At 44.0% G+C, this 27,708-nt stretch overlaps 1 protein-coding gene across 1 annotated transcript in view; it reads right to left on the reverse strand.

Annotated features, from left to right (window-relative positions):
- Positions 1-551: 551 nt before the first annotated feature.
- GABRR3 (gamma-aminobutyric acid type A receptor subunit rho3) overlaps positions 552-27,708 on the reverse strand; it is a 50,363-nt gene continuing 23,206 nt past the window's right edge. Inside the window, exons 4-9 of the mRNA XM_006124215.5 lie at positions 25,364-25,587; positions 21,965-22,047; positions 19,620-19,760; positions 7,108-7,260; positions 1,887-2,083; positions 552-918 (exon numbers count right to left, since the gene is read on the reverse strand). Coding sequence (XP_006124277.3) covers positions 616-918; positions 1,887-2,083; positions 7,108-7,260; positions 19,620-19,760; positions 21,965-22,047; positions 25,364-25,587 — 1,101 coding nt within the window. The 3' untranslated portion in view covers positions 552-615. The remainder of the gene's footprint in view (positions 919-1,886; positions 2,084-7,107; positions 7,261-19,619; positions 19,761-21,964; positions 22,048-25,363; positions 25,588-27,708) is intronic.

Consider the following 27,708-nt stretch of genomic DNA (forward strand, 5'->3'; position numbering starts at 1 on the left):
GGCTGGTCTCCAATTCATTTCTCACACATCATCCCCCCTGCCCACAAGCCTCCATCCAAGCCCAAAGGCTACTGATGAATATAGTAAACTGGTTAGCACAACAGGAATGCAGCAAGCTAAGACAGAGAAGAGACATTTGGAGAAGAATTCTTAAAGTGCCTGTATCATACTTACCTGGGTCACAGATTGGGAAGAACAGAGTTGCAGAGTAGGGAGGAATGTTACAGCATGCTAGATTATACATTTACATCTCTTTTACTGGGGCTGACAGTAATGACTGTTTAAGCAGTGTGATGCAAGGTCTTTTGATATGGAAATTCCTGTGCAACTGTGGAAGTTGCTTGGGTATGAAGCTACTATAGTAAAGCACTGAGTGGTCCAGTTAAAAACCACCTTAACATTCAGAAGTAAAACTTACAGAACGTGAAGAAACCAGAACTATTTGGGTTTTTAATTCATAACTTTTCTGTCACCAGAACAATATCCCCTTGACTGATGTCTGAATCAATTTAAGAAAATTGTAAACATTTCTTCTATTGCTGTTACTTTAAAAAAAAAAACCAGATTCTGTTAGCCTTACATGCAAAATAGTGCATAGATTACAGTAATTTCTTTTCATACATACAAACCCCAGTAAAAAAAGTTGAATACAATGTACACAGTGGGAAATATAATCCTTGAATACGTGTCAATGACGTGATTATTCTGCAAAATAATCCTGCCCACATTTCCTTTCAAGGATCTTTTTCTTTTTACACGGGTTGCATCCAGGTTGGGGATGCTGGCTGCCCGTCCCCGGGCTGAGCTCTCTTCAGAGTGGACTGTAAAGGTGGTCATGTCAATGTCAGCTTCACTGTCATGATAGCAGCCATCAAAGGCCATTGCTTGTACTGCATCAATGTTATACATTCCTGAAACCTGGCAATGGAGAATAATGATTGTGTGGGTAAGCTGCAGCCATCTGAGTGCTAAAGATTACAGCTCTATGCACTGAATAATCATCCACATGGAGGCTCTGTCTGCTAATGGATGTGCTGGATGGGAAAAAATGTGGCTACCTCCTAACATGACCAAGTGAATATCTACCTGTGGGAGTTGCTTACCAGCAGGGACATGTTAACTAGGACTAGAAGAACACCTCAAAACATTTTTATTAATATTCTCTTGAATAAAACAGTGAATTCACTAGAACTATATGAGCCCCATTTTGTGATCTTCGTCAGATTATCTACCGAATGAGTTTATAGGTGGAAATGTTTGTGGGAAAAGGAATTTTAAGTGAATATTAGGTTAATGGAAAGCACATTTTGTAACTTGTAAATGTGATTATTTGCATTGGAAATCTGATTCTAAGAACAACACTATCACATCTGTCAGGACACAGAACCATTCTATGTGACCTCTCGCTCCAATCAAAATAACTAAAAGAAACTGGAATAAGGGAGAAAGGAGAAACAGCCCTTTTTCACCAGGAAGCAAAAATGGGGAGAACCTGTTAGCCATTAGGATGTGGGGAGATCCCATCCCATTCAGGATCCCAGAATGAAGAAAGATAGGGGGAGAAAAAATGAATGGAAGCTTTTCCTCTCAATGACCAGAAGGAGGGGAGAAAGTATGAGCAGACTCACTCCCACCACCATAGGAATAGGTGCCCCTTATCTTCTCCCGCCTCCCTCAAGGACATGGGGGCAGTAGACCTACTCAGGATCCAGGAGATGAGGTACTTTCCCTCCCATCAGCCAAGAGGAGGAAAGAATGGATAATGAGTCACCAGACAAACAGTCAAAGCACATGTCACAGAATGCAATGCCACGTTCGAGTATTGGGATTACTTTGTGACTTCCATGAGGCTGCCTAATGACAACAACACATACACACGTTTGTACCTTCCCTCTCTTTTTGAGTTGTTTTCTCTCTTCTGCTGTGGTAAGATAATTCACAGCTGCATATTCGATGACAGACAGGAAGACAAAAAGAAAACTGATCCATAAGTATACATCCACCGCTTTTATGTAAGACACCTGAGGCATGGAGGCACTTACTCCTGTGATTATGGTTGACATGGTCAGCACAGTAGTTATTCCTGCCAAAGAAAGTAGCGATTAACACAAAACAAGATCCAATTGTTTTTTAATTGACCACAACTGCTTGATCAGCAAAGCTTTGTGGCTGCAACCAGTCAGTATCCCCTTCAACTCTTTGTACAGGCTATGAAATAGGGAGTGTACCATGAAGGGTCATTTTACAGGATGTACCAAATACACCACTAGACTCATTAGGTCACCTCTAAGTTCCCTCCGTGGGACATCTGATAATCACATAAAGGGCTACAATGTGCCTAGTGCTAGTTTTACAGGAGTGCAAACAGAGAGGAAATTCCTTGTGTTTCCATGATTTCAGATCCAGGAGAACGAAGTACCAACGGCAGCACTAGAAAATGAGTAAGAACTACATTGAAGACGGGGCTCTGGCCTACACACCTAGGCTGAAGAAAGGGACAATATGCCCAATGCATCCTATTAAAAGTTGCAGAAGATGCCACCGCTGTGTGTGCTAGACCTAATTCACTTCTCATGGGTCCCAGCAGAGCTAAAGACTAAATCAGCTGAAATCGTTGGAGCTACTTCAGTATAACACTAGCATAAGCGAGAGGAGTATCAGGCCTGTTGTGTCTACCTCAGGCTTTATTGCCTCTGGGAGTTCCGCTGGCTTTCCTATTCTCTTGACCACTCCCCTTCCTAAGCACAGCCAGTGCCTTAAAAACCACAATCAAGCCCAAACAATTTCCCCAAGAGTTCACTAGAAATTTATGAGATTAGTGTGGCAGCTCCTTGACAAGGAAGTGGGAGGAGGGATCAAGAGATTCAGTGTGTTGTACAATGACATCATGTCACGCAACATCAGGACGCTGTTAAGTGTCTCACAGGCATGTGATTGTCACACATGGAATCAAAGGGAAAAAAACACAACTGGACCTTGTGATCTAAGCTAAATCTCTGCAACCCTATGTGATGACGTGATTCTCCAGCTCTTAAAAACTGAGTGTCACCTCTCTTTATTTTAGGTACTGCAATGGCCACAGTGGAAACGACTTAAAAGGGATGGGGACTGACTACTTAGGAATTGCCGTATCAGAACAAACCAATTGGCCTTCACAAACTAATATCCTCTTTCCAGTACGGCTCAATGCCAGATGCTTCAGCAGGAAGTTTAACACATCCCACTATGCAATATCACACAATGGATTGGGGGCAGGTTTCCCTGTAAGCTGCGCGCCTGAACGGCCGTGCACAAAAACTTTTAGGTCTGCCCACCTCGTTTGCACAGCCACACAGCAGCACTCACCACATGCTTTCCTGCTGGACCTGCTAGAAGGTGAGTGGTGGTGGTGCATTCTGGTAGGGCCGGGTGATGGATGGCTGCCTTACCCCTGTTGTGCTCCGGCTGGAGCCAGGGTGCAGTGAGGCTGTCCCTGCTGGGGTAGCCTCACCACCAGGCTGCGTAGCACCTGGCTCTCCCTGTTTCCTCCAGCTGGAGTTGGGGAGCAGTGAGGCTATCCCTGCGGGGTGTCCCCAGGCTGCACGCAGCATTTCAAAGCGGCAGCACCGCTTGGAGTCTGGGATCAGCTTGGGACTCCCCCACTGACTCTGGGTTTCATGCAGTGCTGCTGCTTTGAAATGCCGTGAGGAGCCCGGTGTCAGACCGCATGCAGCATTTCAAAGTGGCAGTGCCGCGTGGAGCCCGGAATCAGTCCTGCTGACTCCGGGCTCTATGAAGTGCTGCAGCTGCCGCTTTGAAATGCTGTGGGGAGCCCAGCATCAGGCTTCATGCAGCGTTTCAAAGCAGCAATGCCACACGGAGCCCAGAGTCAGCGGAGGAGTCCCCAGCTGAACCCAGGCTCCATGTGGCTCTGCCGCTTTGAAACATCGCGAGGAACCGGACGTTGCGAGGAGCTACTTTGAAGTACCCCCACCTCTTCCCCCCACCTGGCTGCCTCTTTCTGATTGAGGCAGCAAGGGGGAGGGGAGGAAACGACTAGTCGACTAGCCTGTCAGCTATCCGATAAGCATTTACTTATTGAACAGTCGACTAGTTGTTCACATCCTTAGTATGAAGGGGACAAGGTAGAGTGCATAGCACTGCACCAACTCCTCAGCACAACAGTTCTACAGGACCAAATGCAGCTTATAAAATTTAGAGCCAGCATCATAGGCCCAGGATTGAGGAAGTGGAAAACAAGCTTACCCTCCACCTTCGCTTCACAGTATCCTACACTCTCGTGAGTTCTGCTGACAGTAAACTTTGTGAAACTTGGTATCTGGACCAAAGACTTTAATTTAACTATATACAGTATAATTGTAAAAATATATTTACTATTATCTTTTGCAAGAAACCTCTACAACTTAAAAATATGTGATCGGTATACATCCTTTAGAATAATAATTCGAGTGTTATGCTCTAGAAGATCTCATTGATATGAACCATACCTTGTGTTCTGGTCTTGGAATGTATTGACCCAAGATGGATCACTAATACATACAATGGAAGCAGCAAAGCTCACCATGTTTGCTGTACCCCTGTGTATCTGTAGCATGCAGCATAATGGGGCCGTAGTGAGGGCGCTGGGTTCTATTATATATTAACAAAGAGTTGACAAATAATAGTATACTAGCCAATAGCCCGTCATAAGACGGGAGTTTCGGGTCTCTCCTCCACGTCTCTCTCTCTCTCTTCCTCCTACTGCCTCCCCCCCCCCAGCTCTCCTCCACCTCCTGCCTCTCACTCTGGGGACCGCAGAGCCCAAACGGCCAGTTCGGCTCCACGCTCCCCATGCTGCATGGGGAGCACGGAGCCCAAACAGTCACTTGTGCCACTTGCTCCTGCGCGGTGGCCCGGCTGAGCGGCACAGGAGTCAGCCGAGTGCCACGGTGGGAGGGGAAGGGGGCGGGGCCTGGCTGGGTACGTCACCGCCCCACCACCCTTCGCCTCCCGCCATGGCGCTCGGCTGACTCCTGTGCTGCATGGGGAGCATGGGGCCCAAACGGCCACTTGTGCCACTTGCTACCCCGCGGCAGCCCGGCTGAGCCATGCAGAAGTCAGCTGAGCACCACCGCGGGAAGCAACAGCGCCGCCCAGAGGCAACAGCCAGCATTTCAGCGTTACAGAATCACAGACATTGGGCTACTTTAATTGTATATTATATGATATACAATATATACAAATAAATATAAGTTGAGGTTCTATAGCAGATATAAATTCATGAGTGGCATTTCCATGTTATTTGCTGCTATAGAACCTCAGTCTATATTTATTTGTATAATATAATAATGAATATATTATAATTTTTTGCCAACTCAAGCAGGAGCTGAATGTACAATATATGTTTTTCCTTGTTCAATTTCTTTTTTAGATAGACTACATTAGGCATTTTGTCAGCCATTCGTGCTTGCTTTGTCTTTCTCTCAGGCTGGGGAAGTACTGTAGATTTTGTTGTGCAGCTGCTCCTAGACCGGAGCCAGGGTACTAAAAATAGCACTGCGGCCCCGGCCCTAGCAGACGGGGCAGCCACCTGCCATGGTGCTCCAAGCTGGTACTAGAGGTGTAGAGGGGGGTTGAGTGGTGCAGGTGTCAGGAAGGCCGAAGATGAGGGAAGGGGCAGGGGGAGAACTAAGGGGAAGGTGGAGGTGAGGAAAGGAAAGGGCTTGTGCTGAGGGGAGAGGAGGAGGTCAGGGCAGGAGAAGAAAGAGGAAGGCACCATGGGGCAAGGTAGAGGAGAGACAAATGACAAGAGGCCAAGAGAAGACGATGAGAGGAAAGGGCAGGAGGAGCAGAGGGAGAGGCGGGCGAAGGGATGGCAAGGTGTCTGTGGGGGTGGGAGAAAGGAGGGACAGGGTAATGCTGGGAGAGGAAAGGCAAAGGGGAGGGGCAATGGGGCAAGATTTCCATATGTACCATGTAAAAGGAAACTTGTCTATTAAAATTTATATACGTTATGGAAACCAATTGCATATCTGACTGCAGATTTTTAAAACAACCAGGCTTTCAAACTGCTGTGTTAAAGTTGGTGGGACATTATCTAAGCTACGATGTTGGAATACAGACAAATTTATTCTCAGAAATCATGAGGCATAATCTCCTATAGGAATTCACATACAATTTAAAGAAAAAAAACTGGTAATTTGCCAACTTCAGTAGAGCACAGTTTTCTCAACATTTTAAATGACTTTTTGGGACTCAAGAATTTTTACTTTATTCAAAATAATGCCTGATAGTTTCCTCTGATAGAGATGGAGTTTCATTTATAGTAGTTGACAGGAAAATTCCTGACAACTTTTATTACACCAATAAATAATTTATATCTTATATTCTTATGTATTATAAATTATTGGTTGTTCCAATAAAAAGGAATCATGTTCTCTATAGGTTTCCTTTCTCCTCATAGATCAATAAGGCTACAGAAAAACACTTCCTTTAACAGATCTCTGACACTCCAATTGAGGTTGTTATTTTACACTGGAGTTCTCAAGGTTCTCCCTTTTCTAAGAAGTATGACAAAACAATGCCGGTATTTGCCCACCCCTGGGATAAATCCTGGCCAGGACAGCTGCACTGCAGACTCACTGCTAGGGAGCCAGAAGGTGGGAGGAAATGACAGTAGGCTCCTGAACTAATGCAGAGGCACAAGGCCTTCATATGGATAGTCAGTCCTGTGTCCCCTGAATATTCCCCCCTCCCAAAATCCACAGGACTTGGGGGGTCAGACTGCCTGCTTCTTCTACCGGGCAGGGGTGGAATCTATTCTCTGTAACAGCTGAATTTAAATGAAATTAAATAAGGGGAACGGTACAGAGTGCCTGCCATTCTACACCACCTCACGCATTTTGTAGTACAGGAAAACTGATTTGTGGAGTTCAAAATTCCCCATTTCCAAGGGCAGAAGATGTAGAAAGGGAATGGAGATGTGAGGGTGACAATGATACTCTCTCACAGGTATCCGTATTACACACTCCAACACATCCCCTGCCAGTCAGAACGTAGTTGAACTATCTAATGCCCTTTTCCCTTTGCCGCCTCTCTCCCCCAAAACTAGATTGCAAATAGTTTTACCCAATGATACCCTTGCAGGAACAGCTCTTCTGTCAATCCAAAACGAAACCCATGACAGCATCACCATCAGCATAGCTGGGAAATAGGATTGTAGCACAAAAAAGAAAATATGCCTTCGCAGGGCGAAGTTTATAAAAAGGCGGTTGTACCAGCCTGTTGAAAGAAAGGGAGCACAGAAAAAAAAAAAGATCAATGTTCTCATCAATAGAAGTACTCTGCTGATCAACCTTTGCTTTCCACTATGTTTGCCTTTTACATTATATTAGTATTCTAGGGAATAATAAAATAAAATTATACAGGTTAAACGTCTCTAGTCCACCACCATCCTTGGTTTGGCATGATTTTAGTTAGTTGGTTATCTACTTATTGTGCATGTGGCCAATTTCCAGTGGTCCCATAAAGTCTGTTTACAGCCACTAGTCCTGGCTCTCAGTGTTCTGTGCTGTTGTTTAATTTACCCCTAAATGTCTTCTAAGAGCCAAGCAAGCAGTGGAAGTGCAGGTAATTAAGGATGTTAAGTATCAGGTAATTGACTAATCTAATAGACGATACATATTGCATCGACTATTCGATTAGTCGATAGGGCGCCTCTGCCTTTGAAATGTAGCAACAGGCCTAGGGCTGCTGCTACACTTCAAAGTGAAAGCGCCTCATGTAGCCCAGGGTCAGCTGGGGACTGCCCCACTGATCCCGGGCTCAGTGTGGAGCTGCCGCTTTGAAATGCCATCATGGTGTTTCAAAGTGGCAGCGCCGCATAGAGCCCAAGGTCAGCTGGGGAGTCCTCAACTGACCCCAGGTTGCACGCAGCTTTTCAAAATGGCAGCGCCATATGGAGCCCAGGGTCTGGCCCCAGGCTTCAAGCGGCACTGCCTCTTTCAAGTACCCTGTCTTCTCTCTCCTCCCACCCCCACCCTTCCTGCCTCTATCTGATGGAGGCAGCAAGGCGCGGGAAGCGACTAGTCGACCATCCTATCAACTATTCAATAAGCATTTGCTTATCCGATAGTCCTTCACATCCCTACTGGCAATACTGCTAAGTGTAAGTATTTTTTTTATGCTTTATCTACTTATTTTCTTTTTCTAAAACAAGAGAGCTGATAAACCTTGGCTAGGCACAGGCTTATGCAGGGTGTATCAGTACAGCCATACATTATTAAGCAGCATTACAAACACTGTTCCATTTATTCACCTCAGCAGAAAAAAAAAAAAAAGAGACCCACTCACTACAATACTGACCTCCCATGGTTTAGCAAATTCTCTGGTTTGGCACCAGTCAAGTCCCGAGGGTGCCGGACTAGAGAGGTACAACCTGTAGTAACAACAATGCTTTCATTCTAGATCACGACTTTCATCTGAAAATGCTTTACAAACTGCTATTTACCCACCACTAAAATGGAGCTAGACTGGGAGTGAAACAGGACAGCTGTTTAAAGTGGCACAGAAATACTTACTTGAGGATAGAAAATAAAAAAAAGAATTGAAATGGAACCTTCTGGGAGAATACAGGCAGGCAGAATGGAATCTGGTCAGGACAGTGAGATGGACATGCCTTCTCCCATGAAAAGTGGTCTCGAGTCTTTCGTGGCTATAAATGCCCAGAGCTGTTTGATGTTATAACAGCCTGGTTCCTTTTCTAACACCAGGCTTGGATGCTAGTTCAGGACTGATTTCAGAGGAAAGAGTGCCACCTACTGAATCACCAACTTGATGTTGTGCAGCACTGGACTGTCAGGAGTGTTGGACCATCTTCAGTTCAGTCATAGACAAAGGAGAGTTAGTGGGTTATAAGTTGTTGCAGTGAGCCAGAAATCCAGTTTCTTTATTATGTCCATGATTTTGAGTGTCTAAAAAAGGTATGAATTTAAGCTCCCAGGCTTATCATTTAAAGGTGTTGTGCAGATTTCTTTTGAAGAAGAGGACCAATAGGTCAAATGTGGAGTGATCGTTTTGTGAAATGTGTTTGCCCACATGTGGTTTTATGTTTTTGTCTTCTATCACTTTTCTCTGGGTACACTGCACACTTATTTTGAAGTAAGCTATTCCGGAAGAAATACTCTGAAATATCTCATTTCAAAATAGCATGTCTACACTACAGGGCATCTCAAAATTAGTCAGAGGCAGGCTTCCCTAATGTGGACGTGCTACCTCAATTTAGAGCCCCATGAGGCACTGGGGAGTAATTACTTTGAATGGCCTTGGGGAGGAGCTATTTCAAAGTAGCAGCAGTGGAGTGTGCAAACTACAGCTATTTCGAAATAGCTATTTCAAAGGAGGAGCTTGTTCCTCATGGAATGAGATTTACAGAAGTCGGAATAAGCCATCCATTATTTCAAATTTATTTTGAAATAATGGAATTGCTGTGTCGACACTCACATAGTTATTTCAGAATAACATCAGTTATTTCAAAATAACTGTGCTGTGTAGATGACCCTCTGTAAGTTCAGCACATGTTGTAATAGCATGGTTAGGCCCATGGACATGGAAAGGTGTGTTATGGGGGGTACAGGTTACTTTAGAGAGGCTATATCTGCAGGTTTTGTATCTTTTGTTATTGGAGGGTCTGGTGCTGGTTTTGAATTGATGGGTCTAGATCTGTGAGGAGCTTACTTCTGATTATGAAGTAAGGGAGATTGGACAGTTATTTGAAGGCTAGAAGTGGGGCTTGGGGGGGGGAAAGGTTTTTGTCAGGATGGGGTCCCTGTTGAGTAATAGTTTAATGATACCCCATTCCACTGTAGGGGTGATAGGTGACAACCAGTAGTATAAGCTGGAGAGCTTGTTTCTTTCCATCAGCACAAGCTGATCCAATAAAAGAAGAAGTTACTCACCTTCGTGCAGTAACGATGGTTCTTCGAGATGGGTCCCAGTGGGTGCTCCCAGCTGAGACTTTCAATAGCTGTGTTCAGCCGAGTCGCGCATGCACGATCCACAGCTCGTGCCGTTCGCGCCCTTTGATCTTCGTGTACACCTAGCTCCTCGCTCAGTTCCTCTCACCTTTTGGTATCTGTAAAGATACAAAAAAAAACCAACTCCGGAATGGGGAGGAAGGGCAGGACGTGGAGCTCCCACCGGGACCCAACTCAAAGAACCATTGTTACTGCACGAAGGTGTGTAACTACTTCTTCTTCAAGTGGTCCCCATGGGTGTTCCACTGATGGTGACTATGTAGCAGTACCCCCTGTTGCATTTCCAGAGTTAAGGTTTGTCAGTGACAGAAAGTACTGTTGAAGTCACTGAGGAATCAGCTGTCCACCACTGAACTAATGCATAGTGGTTCATAAAAGTCAAGTTTGAAGACCACATGGGTGCCCTGCAAATGTTCGGCAGTGAGACTCCGCGGACAAAGGCAGTGGATGTTGCTACTGCCCTGGTGGAGTGTGCCCTAGGTAAAGTCTGAAGGGGCTTATTGCAGATCGAGTAACAGATAGTGATGCAAGAAACTATAATCTTAGAAACACCAGGAGGATAACTGGTTGCCCTTGGAGCGATCCGCTATGGATACTAGTAGGCAGTCGGTTTTGTGCCAGGTCCGTGTTCTGTCGATGTAAAAAGCTATAGCTCGATGTACATCAAGGATGTGGAGTAGCGATTCTTGAGCAGAGGCATGCGGTTTCGGATAAAAGACCAGCAAAATGATAGGTTAGTTGACAGGAAATTGTGAAGCAACTTTAGGGATGAAGTCTGGATGAGTGCGTAACATAATCGAGTCTCTATTGAAGACCATGAAGGATGGCATTGCCATTAGTGCTGCCAATTCACTAATCCTTCGGGCAGATGTAATTGCTAATAGAAATACCACCTTCATGGTGAGCATGGATAGTAATGTTGTGGCTAAAGGCTCAAAAAGCATCAAGGTGTCTAATACCAAGTCCAAGCTCCAAGAGAGGGGTTGGGGTCTTCGGGGAGGTTTGCTATTCCCTTAAGTAATCTCTTGGTCAATGGGTGGGCAAAGATAAAATGCCCATCGATGGTTCCATGGAAGGCGCTAATTGCCGATAAGTGCACCCTAAAGGTAGAGACAGAGACCTACTTGCTCGAGAGATAGGATGTAATCGAGGATCTTATGCATCAGTGTAGAGTATGGATTGATATTACTGTTCTTACACCAAACCACGAATCTATTCCATTTTGCCAGATAAATCTTCCTTGTAGATTCCCTCCTACTATTCAACAGCACCGCCTTCACCCCGTCTGAACAAAGGCGCTCCTCTATGTTGAACCAGCTAGGAGACATGCTGTCAAATGGAGGATCTCCGGTCTCGAATGTAACAGGGAGTCGTGACTCAGAGACAAAATCTGGGAGGAGGGGGAGAGGACATGGTGGTTGCAGGGACATCCTGTGGAGAAACGGGTACCAAGGTTGACTTGCCCAGGCCAGTGCTAGGAGAATGACTCGGGCTGAATCCTCTCTGATTATCTGTATCACCCTCGGTATAAGCACCGACAGTGGGAACGCATAGAGCAGAGGTCCGTCCCACTGGACTAGCAGTGCATCTCCAAGGAACCCTTTGCCTACACCCTCTCTCGAACAGTATAGGTGACATTTCCTGTTGTCGTAGGTAGCAAAAAGGTCTATCAGAGGCGATCCCCAAGTGTGGAAGATGCGGTTCAGAACATCGGGATGGATTTCTCACTCGTGCTCATGAGGGAAATGTCTGCTGAGTGCATCCACCATGATGTTGGTTGTGCCTGGTAAGATGCTGTCAGGGTGATGCAGTTTTGCATGCACCAGTTCCATAAGAGGACTGCTTGTGCCAGAGCCGTCGGGAACGCACTCCTCCTTAACAGTTGATATAATACATAGTGGCTATATTGTCCGTAAGAACCAGGACTGTTGTACCAGTAATCTGCATCCAGAAATATTTGCAAGTGAGGAATATGGCTTTTAGTTCCAGGAGACTGATATGTAAAATGGCCTCTGTTGAAGACCATCTCCCCTGCATGGACATGCCATTGATGTGTGCACCAAGCCCAGAAGGGAGGCATCTGTAGTCAGCTGGTTTGATGGCTGCTGACGTTTGAATGGAACCCCCGCTAGCAGGTTTTGGGGGTTCAACCACCAACCTAGCGATCTGCGAACTAGAGTGGTTGGATTTACCACTTTGTGAGTGATGTGTTTTGCTGGAGTATATACTGATGCCAACCAATGCTATAGGCAGTGGAAATGTAGTCTCGCATGGTGAACCACAAATGTAGTGGCAGCCATATGCTCCATGAGGTGGAGACACGTGAGTACAGTCAGTATAGGAGCATTGATGACGACTGTGGCTAGTTCCTGTATAATCTGAAAATGCTCTTGAAGTAAGTATGTATGAGCAGTGGTGGAATCTAGTCATGCTCCTATAAAATTTATAATCTGCATAGGATCTGTAGTTGATTTTTGCTTGTTGATTATGAGTCCAAGTGATTGGAAGGTTTGTCTGGCTACCATGATCATGTAGAGTGCCTCTTGCCTCGACCTGCCTTTTATAAGGCAGTCGTCGAGGTACGGGAATATGATCATGCCTGTGCACTGCAGGTGAGCTGCTACAACTGCCAGAGTTTTCGAAAAAACTCTGGGGACAGATGAAAGGCCAAACGGTAGCACGCAGTACTGAAAATGATCGTCATCAATGGTGAAGCAGAGGAAACGTCTGTGAGCTGGATGGCTTGTTATATGAAAATACGCGTCTTGCAAGTTGAGGGCTGAAAACCAATCATCCTTGACCAATGATGGTATTATCGTGGAAAGGGTCACCATTTTGAACCTTTGATGGCAGAGGAACCTGTTAACTTCCTGAGGTCAAGGATAGGCCTCCACCCTCCAGTTTTTTTCTCTGTGAGAAAATACTTCAAATAGAACCCTCTTCCTCTGAACTGGGGAGGAACGGCCTTTATAGTTCCTATGGACAATAGACGCTGGGTTTCTTGTTTCAACAGGGTCTCGTGAGATGGGTCCCTGAAGAGGGACGGGGTTGGTAGGTTTGTCGGTGGTATTGTTGTGAAGGGGATGGTGAGCTTGGATACCACGAGTTATAGGACCCAGCGGTCCGATGTAATAGCCACCCATTAAGCTTGAAAAGGTCGTAGTCGATGGTGAGATAGGTGACCTGTTGTATCGCCTTTATTGGAAGACTTGTTGCATACCCTCGATGGAAAAGTCAAACCTGCTTCTTTGAATTTTGCTGGTTGGCTGTACAGACTCGTTTGCACTGCAGACGTTGCCTTGCATGCGATTGGTTTATAGGTCCAACTGGTCCAACTAAAATGATTAGGGGTTTGGAACAGGTCCTATCTGAAAAGAGGTTAAAATGACTGGGACTCTTCAGTTTAGAAAAGAGGAGACTGGGGGGTGGGGGGGGGTAGATAGAGGTAGATAAAATCATGAGTGGTGTGGAGAGGGCAAATAATAAAAAGTTATGTATTAGTTCCCATAGAAGAAGAACTAGAGGACACCAAATGAAGTTAATGGGTAGCAGGTTTAAAACTAATAAAAGAAAGTTCTTCACACAGCATGCAGTCAACCTGTGAAACTCCTTGCCAGAGGAGGCTGTGAAGGCTAGGACTATAACAGAGTTTAAAGAGAAGCTAGATAATTTCATGGCGGTTAGGTCCATAAAAGGCTATTAGCCAGGGGATAGAAATGGTGTCCCTAGCCTCTGTTTGTCAGAGGCTGGAGAAGGATGACAGGTGACAAATCGCTTGATCATTGTCTTCGATCCACCCTTTCTGGGGCACCTGGTGCTGGCCACTGTCGGCAGACAGGCTATTGGGCTAGATGGACCTTTGGTCTGACCCAGTACGGCCGTTCTTATGTTCTTGTTGACGCTGGAAGGGGTAGTCATACCTCCTCTGATAGGGATAGTATCTTCTGCGCCTAAAGAGAGGTGTATACATTCCCAAAGTGCAGAGCGTTGAGCAGGAATCCTCAAATAGCTTGTTTCTATCAAACGGAAGGTCTTCCACTTTTGCTTGAAGCTCCTTGGGGACTGCCGCAGAAGTAAGCCAGGACGAGTGCCTCATCGCTATTTCTGTCGCCGTGGTGCGGGCCACTGTGTCTGCCACATCCAATGAAATTTGTACGCTCGCTTGCGCTGCTGCAAAACCCTCTTGCACGTAGGATTTCAAGAGAGAGCGTTTGGTTTCTGGTAGATACCGAAGCAGCTATGCTATCTTCTCATAGTTATCAAAGTTGTGATTAGATAAACAAGGCAGCATAATTCGCTATGCGCAAGAGCAGGGTTGCGGAAGAATAAACCTTCCTACCAAATATGTCTAATTTTTTTACATCTGGCATTGTCTTGTACTGTGGTGTTTTGGCACATTGTTGGGCCGCGTCCACCACCAAGGAGTTCGGCTGTAGATGATTAAACAGGAGCTCCAGATTTTTGGAAGGGACAAAGTATTTCTTGTCCACTCTTCTGCAGGTCGGTGGAACCGATGTTGGTGTCTGCCAAATAACCTCTGCAGTCTATGATGGCTTCGTCGAGAAGAATGGCACTTTTGCACTCTGTCTTGGGTGAAGATTTTTTTCAATAGCCGATACTGCTTTGTTTGCACTTCTGTTAACTGGACCTCCTGGGACTTGGCCACCCATTTAAAAAAGTCCTGGAACTGTTTGAAATCGTCCAGCGGAGACATATCCGCTGGGAACACCACCTCATGAGGAGAGGAAGACGAACAGTCAGGAATTGGGATCTCCACCCATTGGTCTTCCACTTCTGACAATTGGTCCTCTTCCAGCTCAGACTGCTGTGTGGTTGCGCCCGAACTGCATACATGAGGGGTCGGCTGTCGATTATGTTGTGACTGGCAGTGGCTCAGAGCATGGGGATTGATGATGTGTGAGCTGGTGATAGCAAAGAATAAGGAGAATAAAGCAAAGAATAAGGAGAGTCATGACGGTGGTCATAGTATCGATCAGATAGGTGAGGTGATGAGTACCTGGATGATCTGCCACTTGTATATCGCCTATCGTAACTGGCATGCGGAGAATAAGAATGTGGCGACCGCATGTATGGCAGGGAGTAGGATCGTCGTCTGTAAGGATCATTGTGATGAGAACAACATCTGTATGGTGAATAGTGAGACCTGCAGTAATAATGATGTCTCGGACTGTCCTGATGGTAGACATGTTGAAGTGGCGACCAGTACAGTGGAGGTGAAGGGGAGGGTCCTGGTGAAAACGTTGGAGATGGAGAATGGGAACTCCCCTGCCTCTGTGTTACTGGTGCCATTGTTTGTGCCGGTGCCAGCTCCTGCCCCAGTGCTGGCGATTGACTCCTTAAAGGCTCCGCTGCCTCTGCCGGTGCTGGAGTTGTCTTCTCTGTGGTGCTGACATCGGTGCTGGCCCACTTGTCGGTGCTGGCAGAGTTTCTTTAGGTGCCGACCCTGCCCCAGAGGGTGGCCATTGCTCCAGCGCCTCCTGTGGGGTTGAGTGGAGTGGTGCTGGCGCCTTTGAAGTGCGGGTGCTGCTTGTGGGCACTGAAGCCACTTTTGGCACCAAGAGAGACCGCTCGGACGCCAACGTCTTTTTTGTTTTTATAACTGACCCTTGTGCTGAGGGTCGTGGGGTAGAGCCAGAGGTTCCTGGCTTATCCCCTGCACTGATCCTCTTTGTGGAATCAGGCGGCAATGATGGGCTCAGGGGAGGAGACTCTTTGTCTGAGAGTCCCCTCTGGATGCTGTCCCACAGCCGATGTGTTAGGGTCCAGTGCCTTAGCAAACAACAACATTTTTAGGCGCATTTCTTTGTCCCAGCGGGTGCAGGCTGTCAATTTAGAGCAATGCCCACATTTTTGGGGAATATGAGTTTCCCCTAAGCAGTGTATACACGCTGAATGCCCATCGGAAGTGGGCATGGGCTCCCGGCATAGAGCACAATTTTTAAAGCCTGTTGATCACTGAGTTTTAGCTGTTTCAATCTGCTCTGAGTTTCCGCGTCAATTTCACTCTAAAGTCGGTAGCCGCTGACAGCGAGTAGCCAGAGCTTGAATAAGCTGTTAACAATCCTTTTTTAAGATAACAGAAGAAAACATTGATGGAACAGGGGATAACCTATTTACAAATAATTATCTACAGATCCCCTGAGGGGACTGAAAGAGCGCTGAAGAGATAAGAGCTCTGTCTGTGGCGGAGGATGGTTGAGAGGAACTGAGCGGGAAGCTAGGTGAGCACGAAGATCAAAGGGCACGAACGGCATGAGCTGTGGATTGCGCATGCGCGACCTGGCTGAACACAGCTATTGAAAGTCTCCAAGCTGTGGCGCCAGGACAAGCCCGACATCATCGATGGAGCACCCACGGGGACCACTCGAAGAAGAATATGTTACTTCACCCACCCTGTCTCTCTAGCATCTTGAAACCAACATAGCTACAACCACACTAGGAACAACAGTGAATCTGGCATATAAAGTGAGGTTAAAAGAAGGCAGAAATGCCTGGAAAGCCAGAAATACCTGTCTTTGTAGTGAGAATAAAGCTATGATTTAGATAGTAGTAAAACACTCATGCCAGTTTAAAGAGCTTTTTTAGAAATTTATGACCTGGTAATAACAATCCAATCTAAAATTAAATATAGCCTACGTGGTTTCAGCCTGAGATAGAATTTTTATTTTAAAAAATTCAGAATTATGGTCCAGACTGGCTCTTCCTTTGGGAACTCCTGGGAAGGGAGTAGAGAGGCAGGAGAATTCTGAGAGTTTTATTTCACCGAGTTCTGTACAAAATGTTCTCAAAATGGGGAGAATTTAGAGGATGGTGAAAGGAAGATGGGATGAGGACTTCCAAACTGGTGGATGATGGGGTTCCACAGGAAAGGACAACCCAAATCTGACTAGGCAGGAGATGCCTAGGGGTATGTCTACACTGTAGCTGGGAGATAGCCTTACCCCAGCAGGGCTGAAGCTAGTGCACTAAAAATAGCAGTGTGGAGGCTGCAACTTAGAATCTCAATCCCACCTGATCTGCTAGGCTTCAGAGCCTGAGTGGTAGCCTAGGAGGCAACTTCCACAGTGTCTGTTTTTAGTGCAAGCACTAGCTTGAGCCCTGCTAACATGAGTCTGTTTGCCCAGGCTGAGAGTTTCTCACCCAGCTGCACCCGATAGGACAGCTTTCAGTCTCTTCTCTGCAGACTACTAACCCTTTTACTGACAGAAGAGCTCCTCTCCTATCAGAGCATCTGTGTCCCCCAGCATTTGCTCAGCAATGTTGCTAGCTTAAGAGAAGCTGCTCTGCATTGAATAACCAACCATCTTCAATGGGAAAGGAAAGGAAAGATTTGCTCCCTGCATTTATTCAGTTATATCTCATTGATATCAATGACAAAAATACACCTTTCCGGCTTTTAATGTCTTTACCCCATAGAGCGAGCATATAAGCGCAGATGTTAAGTTCCAGTCAGGTACACCTTGGCAAACCCAATGAAGTTGCATGTGCGCCACTGAAAGCCTCATTTGCCTTGCAGAATTTGGTTAAATGGTGAAGACGAGTAAAGTGAAAGGATCCCCGCTTGGATTTTAGAGCCCAGCCTCACTACATGGTGCCAGCAGGTAGGGGAAACACTCAGTCTTTCTCCCAGTACAATGAGGACACTGATGTGGTTATCTATGAGGCGCAACAAACAAGGAGATCCACAATGACATTCACATGGATGGTTTTTAGATTCAAGGTACTCTATGTCTGGAATTCTACCATTAGCTTACACTGTTCTATGTTGCTTTTTCACAAGAGCCAGAGGTAAGGATGCAGTGTTAGCACAAACTGTGACCCCACCCTAAAATAACTTTGTGACCTCCATGCAACTCCCTTGTAGGTCAACACCCCTAATTTGAGAAACACTGGGGACCAGATTTCTATGCAAATCTGTATAGGGTAAAACCACACAAAACACAGGATTTCACAATCCATGATGCATTCTTCATTACCATGAATTTGGTAGGGACCTAGTTATGAATAATGCCAGTGTCACGAGGAAATTAAGACTCATATATTTGGGGCAGATATTTATATTGAGACAGGGTTGCCCTGGGCCTCCATAAATATTTTTAGCATATGGAGGAATTTCCCTCTGACACTGTTTGTACAAACATGACAACTTTAGCGAAAAATTAATGCTGGGTTAGAATAGTTATCAGTGCTCTGAACACCTTGGTTCCAGCTCTGCTGTGGAGGCACCATGATTATTGGATTGTTTTCACAATACAGTAAAACTCCATTAGTCCGGCATCCAATGCTCCGGGACTCCTGATGGTCCGGCACCATCAGGAACCTGGAAGTGCTGGGGCAGCCGGACAGGCTTCCCCCATTCAGCTGCTGCTGAAACTGACCAGCAGCTGAATCGGGGAAGCCGGGAGCAGAGCAGCTGAGGTGCTACCGGGTTGGTCTCGTAGCGCTGCCCCTCGGGGCTGCGGGACCAACCCAGCAGCACCCCAGCTGCTCTTGGGGACGCCTGGGGCAGAGCAGCTGGAGTGCTGCCGGGTTGGTCCCGCAGCGCCGTCCTTTGGCGCTGCGGGACCAACCCGGCAGCACTCCAGCTGCTCTGCCCCAGGCGTCCCCAAGAGCAGCTGGGGTGCTGCTGGGTTGGTCCCGCAGCCCCGAGGGGCAGCGCTACGGGACCAACCGAACAGTACCCCAGCTGCTCTGTCCTAGGCATCCCCAAGAGCAGGTGGAGTGCTGCTGGGTTGGTGGCATAGCGCCGCCCCTCTGCGCTGCAGGACCAACCCGGCAGCACCCCAGCTGCTCTATTGCAGGCATCCCTGATTCAGCTACTGCTGAAACTGACCAGCAGCAGCTGAATCAGGGATGCCTGGGGCAGAGCCGGACTATCGTAAGGGGGGGGCTATGAGGAGTCTGGGGTGGCATCCCCTCCCACCCCACTCCATACCCCTCATAGCCCCCCCTTCTGATAGTCCGGCATGTCTGATAATCCGGCACCCCCTGGGTCCTAAAGGTGCCGGATTATCTGAAGTTTACTGTACTTCTTAGCTAGCATTCAAAATTCATTAGTGGGGTCCTAAAAAACCATAAGAATTTGGGAAAAGTATAGATTCTGTGTTTTTCTTTTATTAGACTTCTAGGTTTCAAGCCTTCAAGTTTCATATTTCAAGCTTCTTCTCTGCAACCAAGAGGATTTATTTATTTATTTATTTTAATAAAGGAAAGCAGACATCTCTCTGTGATAACCTGACTCCAGGAGCTGTAAGAAAAGCACCAGATATTGCCAGAGCTAACAACACAGTGTATTTGATTGCTGTACATGCTCCCTTTATATAGGCTCTTCTATAGAGACTGGTATTTTAAATACAATGTGACCCTTCAGTGTTACACAGACAGTGTTCCATTTCTTTTGAATTACATCACACGTGGAAGCCAGAGTTTAGACACTGTGAGCAGGCTCTTTGTAACACTAGGTTTTCATAGAGGAAATGATAATACTAATCATCCTTATCTATTAGTAGTAAAATACAATGTGCAGTATTATGCCCTATGGTTGAACTGTGTTTGTGTCTTCTAATGCCAACATTCAAACTGTACCTGTACTGCTGTAGAAAGCTAGGCCACTAGAAGCACTGAACTCTTCAATGAAGAACTGGGAAAGGGAGATGTGCTCATCTATACTCAGTGACTCATTCCCATGTTTCCAGTACAGCATCAGATCATCTTCATTATAAGCATCTATGAGGGGGAAAAAAAATTAAAATTACCAGCTCTGCCAGGCTGAGGTTTCTGTTTGTTTCACCAGGAAAAGCTCCTTACTGAAGCTGCTCAGAAAAATTGCAACAAAACATTCTTTTCTTGCAATTTGCTGATTCTTCGATATCAAAATGTTTCATGAGGATTGTTCAATCTCAACAAAGTTCTGATGGAATTCAGCCAAGGTCATGATGGAACCCGGCTCAGCTCTTCACCAGCATGTTTGGCAGGGTGATGGAGAAGCAAAAGCCTGGACATCCTGGCTCATGGCTGCTTGGTAGACCAAGGTCACAAGCTTTCATGGCTTTAAGGCAACCCACCAAGTGGACTCCCTCAGAGAAAGTGTCTATACAGCAATTAGACACCCATGTCTGCTCTGTGCCAGCTGATTTAGGCTCACCGGGCTCAGACTAAGGGCTTTTTTAATTGCAGTGGATACTTCCAGGTTCTGGCTGGATCCCAGGTTCTAGGACTCTGTGAGGTGGTAGGATCCCAGGGCCCAAGAGGCAGCCCAAGTCTGAATGTTCTACAAAGCAACTGAATATTGCCTGAGTGCTATTCGCCTGTCAAGTGGCGAATGTCTAACTGCAGTGTAGACATAGGTTCAGGGGCCCTACAGTTTCCAGTCCCACCAGCAGACTGCCCAGAGTTGTGACTCTATTTCTTTTCACAGAGAATTTTGAATTTAATTTTCAGTCCATAGTTCAGGACACAGTTGTTGATATGTATTTTGAAATAAATTACCGCAATAATTGAAACGAGTGATTATGGAAAAATTTACTGGAATTTTTGTAGATTTTTAAAATACTGTGTGCAGAGTTTTTAATTTTTTTTTAAAGTTTTTTGCATCGAATTCCCTGGAACATAGATTGCCTCCCCACACCCATGAAAAGGACATGTATATAAGCCCCTGTCCCACCGCAGCTTTAATACTGGAAAAAGGGAACAAAAATCCTTTTAAAGAAGAAATTATCTGCTATGCTGCTTAGAATTCAAAGAGGGCAATATTTCTAAGCATAAGCAAGGGATTCCCCAACAGACTTAGTTCGAATTAGCCTAACAGGACACACTGAGCTTGCACATATAGCAGCTACTATTAGGTTTTGACACCTAAAACTAACGTACGTGTGTGTGTGTGTGTGTGTGTGTGTGTGTGTGTGTGTGTGTGTGTGTGTAAAATGCTTTAACCTTGTCAATAACTCTCAATTTCTTCTTCCTAATTAATATACCTTTAGTTAACTATTGGACTGGCTAGATGAGTTGTCTATGGTAAGAAATCGGAGGTACAATTGACTGGAGGTAAGAGACTTAAAGTGCTTAAAACTTCTTATATGTGTATATTTGGAAATCATTCTAAAAAATGTAAGCAAATCCAAACAAAGATGTTAATTCTGTCATTACATCTGCTTTTCCATGAATGTGTGGTAGATCAGCATCCCTGAATATTGTTCTGATTTTTTTTATTTAAAGGACCATCGATCGCAAGGCAGGCTTGCCTGGTTGGCACAATAGATCAACGTTCCCAAGGGGACTGTCTGTGGCTCCATATTAAGGCTGTTGTGGTATTTGAGGATTTCACACTTGACACTTGGTTGGTGAAATTAATTACCGAACACACAGTTTGGGATTTGTTCCCTACTTCTTCATAGTCTGCCCTGAAGTTGGCACCCGCATCAGCGAGCCACTTCTGGCAACCTGACAGTTGGTTCAGGTCAAAATCAGCGCTAATGTCTGGCTACCATGATCAGGATTAACATTTGGTTCTCATACTATGGAGACCACAGTTTGTATGTTTTCCTAGTGATTACTAAAAGACAAGATCTAGAAGCCTTTGTATTCTGTCATTCAGAAATACTTGCGGTCACAACTGTAAAAATGAATTATGGTAAAGAACAAATGACTCAACCTTTCAACATAATATTCTCCATGTCTAAGAAGCAGGAAGGAGCATCCTTCCCTTTCTGTTTTCCAGAAATATTTTGTGTTCTGGTTAGGGGGTTATTTACAAAAATCCCCAGAAGGGCCAACATTCTGTATGTATTGACTGAAAGACTGAGATCACATGTCTTCCAAAAGGACATGTAAAAAGGCATCTCTCGTGGGGGAAATACAATGACAAAAAATGAAGTGTTGATTTGAACACACATTATAGGATATATATGGTACCATAATTGAGTCAAACTTACAACTTTCCAGTTCTAGAGAACAGTTCTGAGTGTCCAGAGGGAACCTGCTGAAATCCATGAAACACATGGCAGAAACTGTAATCCTATAATAAGGACCAGAAAACAAATGTTAAAGGTAAATTTCACTATTTCTAAAAGGAATCTGTGACTTTTTAGAGACATCTTATTGTGAGCCCTGGTGTCACTGAAGGGTTTAAAAAAAATTCCGATCTTTTTCATTTGAATTACTGTAAAATAATTGTTTTGGCCAAAGATAAATCCAAACCAGAGGGAGACTTTACAAAAATAAACAATATTTTCTTATTACTATTTCAATCCCCAATTTATAATCTCACAATTGGCTGGCTTCCCATTTTCCATCATAGAAATTTCATGTTGCTTTCATTTTAAATTCTTCATAACTGGTTATGCTTCAAAATTTACACCTTAAGATCAACAGGGTAAGTTCAGAATTCTTGATTCTATACTTTTCAGTCGTCCTCACTGCAGAGCCAAGGAAACATCAGTGCAGCAAATATTCTTCTGAAGGATAATTTCACAACTAGAAAGGCTATAAAATATAGTTCCATAAAATAATTCCTGATTTTGAAGACCTCCACTCCACCCCCATACACAGAGGGCTGCATATATAAAAGTGCTTAAAACTTCTTATATGTGTATATTTGGAAATCATTATAAAAAATGTAAGCAAATCCAAACAAAGATGTTAATTTTGTCATTACATCTGCTTTTCCATGAACGTGTGGCAGATCAGCATCCCTGATATTATAGCCAGTAAAGGTTAGATTTAGCAATTCAGATATAAATATTGTACATAGTTCGAGTTATTGCTAAATTTCCCTATGCTGTCATAAGCCCACACTAGGTTTGACATTTTGCTTTGATCTTCCACAAGCAAATCCAAACTAATTTCTACTGTGCTTATAACTGAATTTCAATGATTCATGGCTGATGACTGCATTGTGGATGGGTGTTTACGAGTGTAGGAATTTATGTGTCTGAAACAAAGCTTTGTAGTTGACACTTCTTTAAAATGATGTATAAAATTTGTACCTCTGTGAATGCAGTTGTTTCAGTCTATGTAGCTGCAGAAGATTCAATAAACCAGCAGCTGTATATTGATTGATAGAATGAAGATAAGATTATCAAGATTTTTTTAAAGAAAACATGATATCCTAGACTTAGACATTGTCGATGAATCTGTGGAATATGCACAATTTCTACAAATAAGGATTTGGATTATATCCTAGCCTTTGGATGTAATATAAAAAATGTTTTTCATTAACATATGATTCTTTAGGAAGGCAAGGAATAGCTCAGGTTATAGACACACTGTTTGAGCTTAATCATTCTAAACCTCCTGAAAATCACAGAACGTTTCCTTTGCTTTCAAACAAGAAAGTATATTGAAAATGGAAAATAGAGGTATATTGAAAATGGAAAATAGAGTTTCCTACTGGGCTCTGTGATTGGCAAATATAAAAATTGTGTAATGCACTTAAACACTGTGTATGTGGGCATGCACACATACATGTGACTACTGCTCTCCAGAAAAATAAATGAAATGCTTGAGGAGACCACAGAACTATCAGTATCATGTGTGTCTCTGCGTGAGAGAGAGACTGGAGGTCAGAGTAGACAGTCACATCAGTCCCTTGGGGAGACCACAGAACTATCAGTATCAGGTGTGTGTGTGTGTGTATATATATATAAAATCTGTGTGTGTGCATGCACAAGATAGAGAGAGGCGGTCAGACTAGACAATCACATCAGTCCCTTCTGTTGAAGGAATCTATGGAATTTCATCTCTGTGCAGAGAGCCAATACAGGGCCTATGCAATACTTAAATCCAAGTTAAGTGGGATTTATGTATCTCTAAGGCCCCTTCACTGGGGAAAATTTCATCCATTAAGATTATTTCTGCTACACCATGCAATGTACATGAGACTCCTCCATAAAAAATAAACAATATATTTCAGATAAGGGGAAGTTTAATTGTGCACCTATTGTCTAGAACATCAGCCAATTTCTTGTAACCGTACTTAGGACTTCTTTAACAACTCTAAGTGGTATATATATGGTATCAGTTCCAATAATCTGCTCTGACTGCATGACACTGACACTGTGGCAATGTTGTCTGGCACGGGGAGATAATATCAGGGCTGTTGACAGACATCATTAGCACAGGGCCAAGGGGAGAATTTTATTCTGAGTTAGCAATTTGTGCCTTTATTGCAGACATTGAAAAGAAATGCACACAAAGTACTGCAATATTAGTACAACGACTGACATTAATGGTAGTATGTAGTGTTGCTCCCAACATATGGGACATGCAAGGAAGGTGAGGTTAAACCTTTTGTTGGACCAGCTTTAGTTAGTGAAAGAGACGAGCTTTTGAAGGTGTGAAAGAGTGCTATGCAGCTCAAAAGCTCATTCCTCTCACCAACAGAAGTTGGTTCATGAAAAGATATAATCTCACCCACTTTGTCTCTCTCATTAAGAACAATAGTTTTTTTAATAGAGGTTGAACCTTTCCAGTCTGGTCCTGTTTGGTCCAGCAATATCCATGATCCGGCATGATTTTAGTTAGCCAGATCTCCATTTATCGTGGGTGTGGCCAAGTTTCCTGCAGTTCCATAAAGTTTGTTTACAGCCAACAGTCCTGGCTCTGTGTTCTGTGCTGTTATTTAGCTCTAATTTACCCTTCAATGTGTTCTAAGGACCCAGTAAGCAGTGGAAGTGTTGGTAATGCTGCTAGATAATATTGAGCTGTGGTTTGGCACCAGTCCTGCGGGTGCTGGACTAGAGAGGTTCGACCTGTAGCAGCAATCTTTTATATATGATGTTTGTTCATGTAAAATTTTTAAAAAAAGAACAAAATATAAATGTTCCCACCATTCCACTAGACAAACTACCAAAAATGTTTGACAAGGGAATGATAGAAAAGTTTATTAGCTGTAGTATCCACTCTGGATTTATTTTCCTAGTGGTAAGTTAGAAATTTAAAATATTTGGAAAATCACATTACTTGACAGAGCTTTTTCTTAGGTATAGACAGAAAGGTGGACACCAATTCCCAGGAACTCCTCAGTGAAAACAGGGATTTAGTGTTGATTCACATCTCAGAATATTTAGGATGAGTTTAAGGCCCCTTATTTTAAAAGAACCCGTGTGACTTTGGATCAGCCTGAGCTGCCGCTTTATTCACAACAGAACTTGTGACAACCCTGACTGTGTGAATAAAAAATAAACCACCATGAAAACTCTATTTAACCGCAAGGGCCTCAGATAATTTCTCAGCCCAGCAGCTTCTGAGCTTGCTCTGCTCAGGCAGATAGACAGGCAATAGTCATGTGGAATTCTGTTGCTGATAGTCATAGGGAAAGTAACTGTCCTTACCGCAGGCTGAAGAGTACATTGCCATCAGGGTACACGCGGAGCATCACATTTTCCATGGTAGTATCATGAATGAAAGATCTTTTGGAGTGAACAAAAAATACATCAGGTACCCAGATCTTTTTTATCAGTCTTCCATCAAAGGTCATGCTTCTGTTTTTGGTACTAGGAAATGAAAGCCTCTCATCCTTCCAGTAATGTCGGAGATATAAGGTCATTGTGAAGTCCTTTGCATAAAGAAAATTAAGAGGAAGAGATGTGAATGTGTTTTTCCTAGTTCAGAATACAGCAAATAGTAACCAGTATAACTAATCAAACCTGGTGACTTTGAATTACTTCTGCTCTGGGCTTCAAGAGCATAATCTTCAAAGAAGAGAGAGCAAGAAGTTTCCAAAACCACGCAGTGAGAACACAACATAGATGGAAGATAAATTGAGACGTCTGCTATTTGCCTTGGTTAGGTGGTACTTATAGTTCAGCCCAAAAAAGGGCCTGATTTTGAAGTCCAAACTTCTTCTTTACACCAAACTCCCACTGATTTCAGTGGGCTGCTGGATTAGACCCGAAGAATATAACAGTCCCCAAAACAAAATAGCATTTTTAGTAAGTAAGATAAAAGCAACAGAAATTACAGCTTTTCCTCAGAATTTTTTGCTGTTTTTTCTTGGTGTCATCTCATCTCATTTTTATCATTTGCAGCCAATAACTGAGATTCTATTACCTAAAACATACAACAAACTCTGATTTCAAGTCACACTCACGTATCTCTACTGGATTTATACCAGATTTGCACCAAGGTAACTAAATCAGAATCTGACCCAAAAAAGTAAATTGTAACATACTGACATCTGGATCCTGAGTAACATACTAGAACTCACAATGAATAAATGGGTTTGTGTGAACATATTATTATCGGTTGGGATGGCAGCAGCATCTATTATTAATGTCGATTCCCATTATAAGAACCTGTTTTGTTTTGTGGTCTATAACTTAGCTAAATTTAAATAATTTGGGTTGAAATTTTCCAAATTGGGTCTTGCCTCAGTGAACTGTATTTTAAGAACCACAGCCCCCTCCCCTCCCCGCCACACACACACACTAATGAGATTCACATGTACCATCAAAGTCTGGTGTTCAGGTGAGACTGGGTCTATTGAGGACTTCTAAGAAATGCTCTGCCCATCAGTTTTTCCTATTATCTCTGTTGTAAGCATTTCTCTACTTTTGCTTTTTATTGATCCACATCCTATTTTGAAATTTCTATACAGGGCTTTAATCTTTTGATAAACATCTCTGTGGTTCCTATTAGGGCAGCAGCTTTGATTTCAACTGCTAGGTCACCAGCATGTCTCCATTTATCTTTTTCCTTACATTGCTTTTCACTGCTTTGTCTGTTCTCTCACACTCATCCTTTGCCTTTTCCAATATTTCAGTGATCATAACATTCAGGTTCCCTTACAATACTTTTGTTTCCTCAATTAGACACCACATCTCTTGGGTTATCCAATTCTTGCTCCATGTTATCAATTCTTGCTACTGCAGGTTGAAGAATGCTGCCTCTGAGCACTGCCTATATTTCTTTAGGCTCATTCTGTCTTTCATCTTTGTCTCAGGCAGTGACTCAAATCTGCACCTTAAATTGAAGCTGGAATTTCCTGCAGTATGCTTGTTTTCAAGTTGTATACTGTTGATTTTCTTCAGTGCTTTAAGTGTAAGGTAGCACTTTCTCAATATTAATTTTAGATAAGCAATGTGAAGATTGTGGTTTCTGCTGACATCTGCTGTTCGATATGTCCTAGCGTCTTGGACAGACAATCTCAATCTCCAGCAAATGCACAAGTGGTCAGTCTAATTTTTCATTCTGTCATCTGGTGAAGTCCATGTTTCTAAACCCCATTTACCTCACCTCCCTGCGGCTGCTAGTCCCAAGTCCTGATAAACTAGAGAGGGCTGAGTGCAATGCTAACCACCTGGTATTCTAAAAACATCATCCTAGTTTTAGAAATGGGATCAGGAAAAATGAATGTTTGCAATTCCTTATGCTGTATGAAGGATCCTGGTGAAAGTGAATCTCTGGAAACCAGGACCCCAGTTTGATGCTGACAGCAAGAAAACACTTCAGAGTTGGTTACTGGAACATGAGGACAATGTTTCAAACATCTCACAGGAGAAGCACTCATTATGATTGATTTTTCTGCAGAATCTCTCATCACATGGGAAACTGTTCACCAACACATCCTGTAATATGCCATACTCAAAACCAGATTCCTAAAGTCGTCAATCCTTTAGTTCTATGTTCCAACAAAGGAGCTTTCAAATGAGGATAAGGAAGACAGAATACCTGAATA

Source organism: Pelodiscus sinensis, chromosome 1, assembly GCF_052426305.1.
Source record: "Pelodiscus sinensis isolate ZL-2025 chromosome 1, ASM5242630v1, whole genome shotgun sequence".
In the NCBI taxonomy this organism is placed as follows: domain Eukaryota; kingdom Metazoa; phylum Chordata; order Testudines; family Trionychidae; genus Pelodiscus; species Pelodiscus sinensis.